The 747-nt window shown below is 44.2% G+C and overlaps 1 protein-coding gene across 1 annotated transcript in view; it reads right to left on the bottom strand.

Annotated features, from left to right (window-relative positions):
- Positions 1 to 747, bottom strand: part of itga8 (integrin, alpha 8) — a 40,286-nt gene that overhangs the window by 33,632 nt on the left and 5,907 nt on the right. The window contains exon 6 of the mRNA XM_020612868.1: positions 571 to 616. Within this exon, the coding sequence (XP_020468524.1) occupies positions 571 to 616 (46 nt within the window). The remainder of the gene's footprint in view (positions 1 to 570; positions 617 to 747) is intronic.

Consider the following 747-nt stretch of genomic DNA (forward strand, 5'->3'; position numbering starts at 1 on the left):
AGGCACTTCATCCCTCTGCATATCCAACAAGCTGACCTCAGCACTGCTTTTACTGCGAAGAAGATCCATCTTTCTTCCTCTCCTTCTCTGTCTGACTCTTTAACATACCCTTTCACTCATCTGTCTCACTCCCAGTTGCAACATGTTTCTATCATCTACTTAACAATCTTTTATCCCTCCTTCAGCCACCCTGCCACCACCAAACCTTTCTCTGTCCCCAGTGCCTACTCTTGAGCTTCTTCCTCTCCTCAAAACCTTTCCTTTTTACTTAATTGCGGGGCAGCCTCTACACACTCCATTACACCCTGATCAGCTCATTACAGAGCCCAAACATTCACTTCCTGTTACGCTGTTACAGACAGAGAGAGGCATGAAGGAAAGGAATAAGAGAGGGGAGATGGAGAGTGACAATGAAGAGAAAGAGACATTTCTTTTCACATTCTTCTATGTAAGGCTTGTGCATTAGTGTGTGTGTATGTGGGCTTCTCTGACTGTTAAACTCATCTCGGTTCTTTTGTCCATTTGCATTTGAACATAGTCCCATCTATGAAATCACTGCAGAGGAGTTACCTTGCCAGTAAAAGCTTCCAGGTCCTCCTACCACCAGCCTTCCTTCCTGGAATAAATACAGTTAGTTAGGGTCAGTCAGGTTACAAAACATTTGTCAGTGAGCTTGTGCATGGGAGTGTGTGTGTTTGTAAGAGACTTAATGGGAATATAACATATAGCTGTGTGTGTGAGGGCATG

The sequence above is a fragment of the Monopterus albus genome, unplaced genomic scaffold (assembly GCF_001952655.1).
Source record: "Monopterus albus unplaced genomic scaffold, M_albus_1.0 scaffold127.1, whole genome shotgun sequence".
Classification (NCBI taxonomy): Eukaryota; Metazoa; Chordata; class Actinopteri; order Synbranchiformes; family Synbranchidae; genus Monopterus; species Monopterus albus.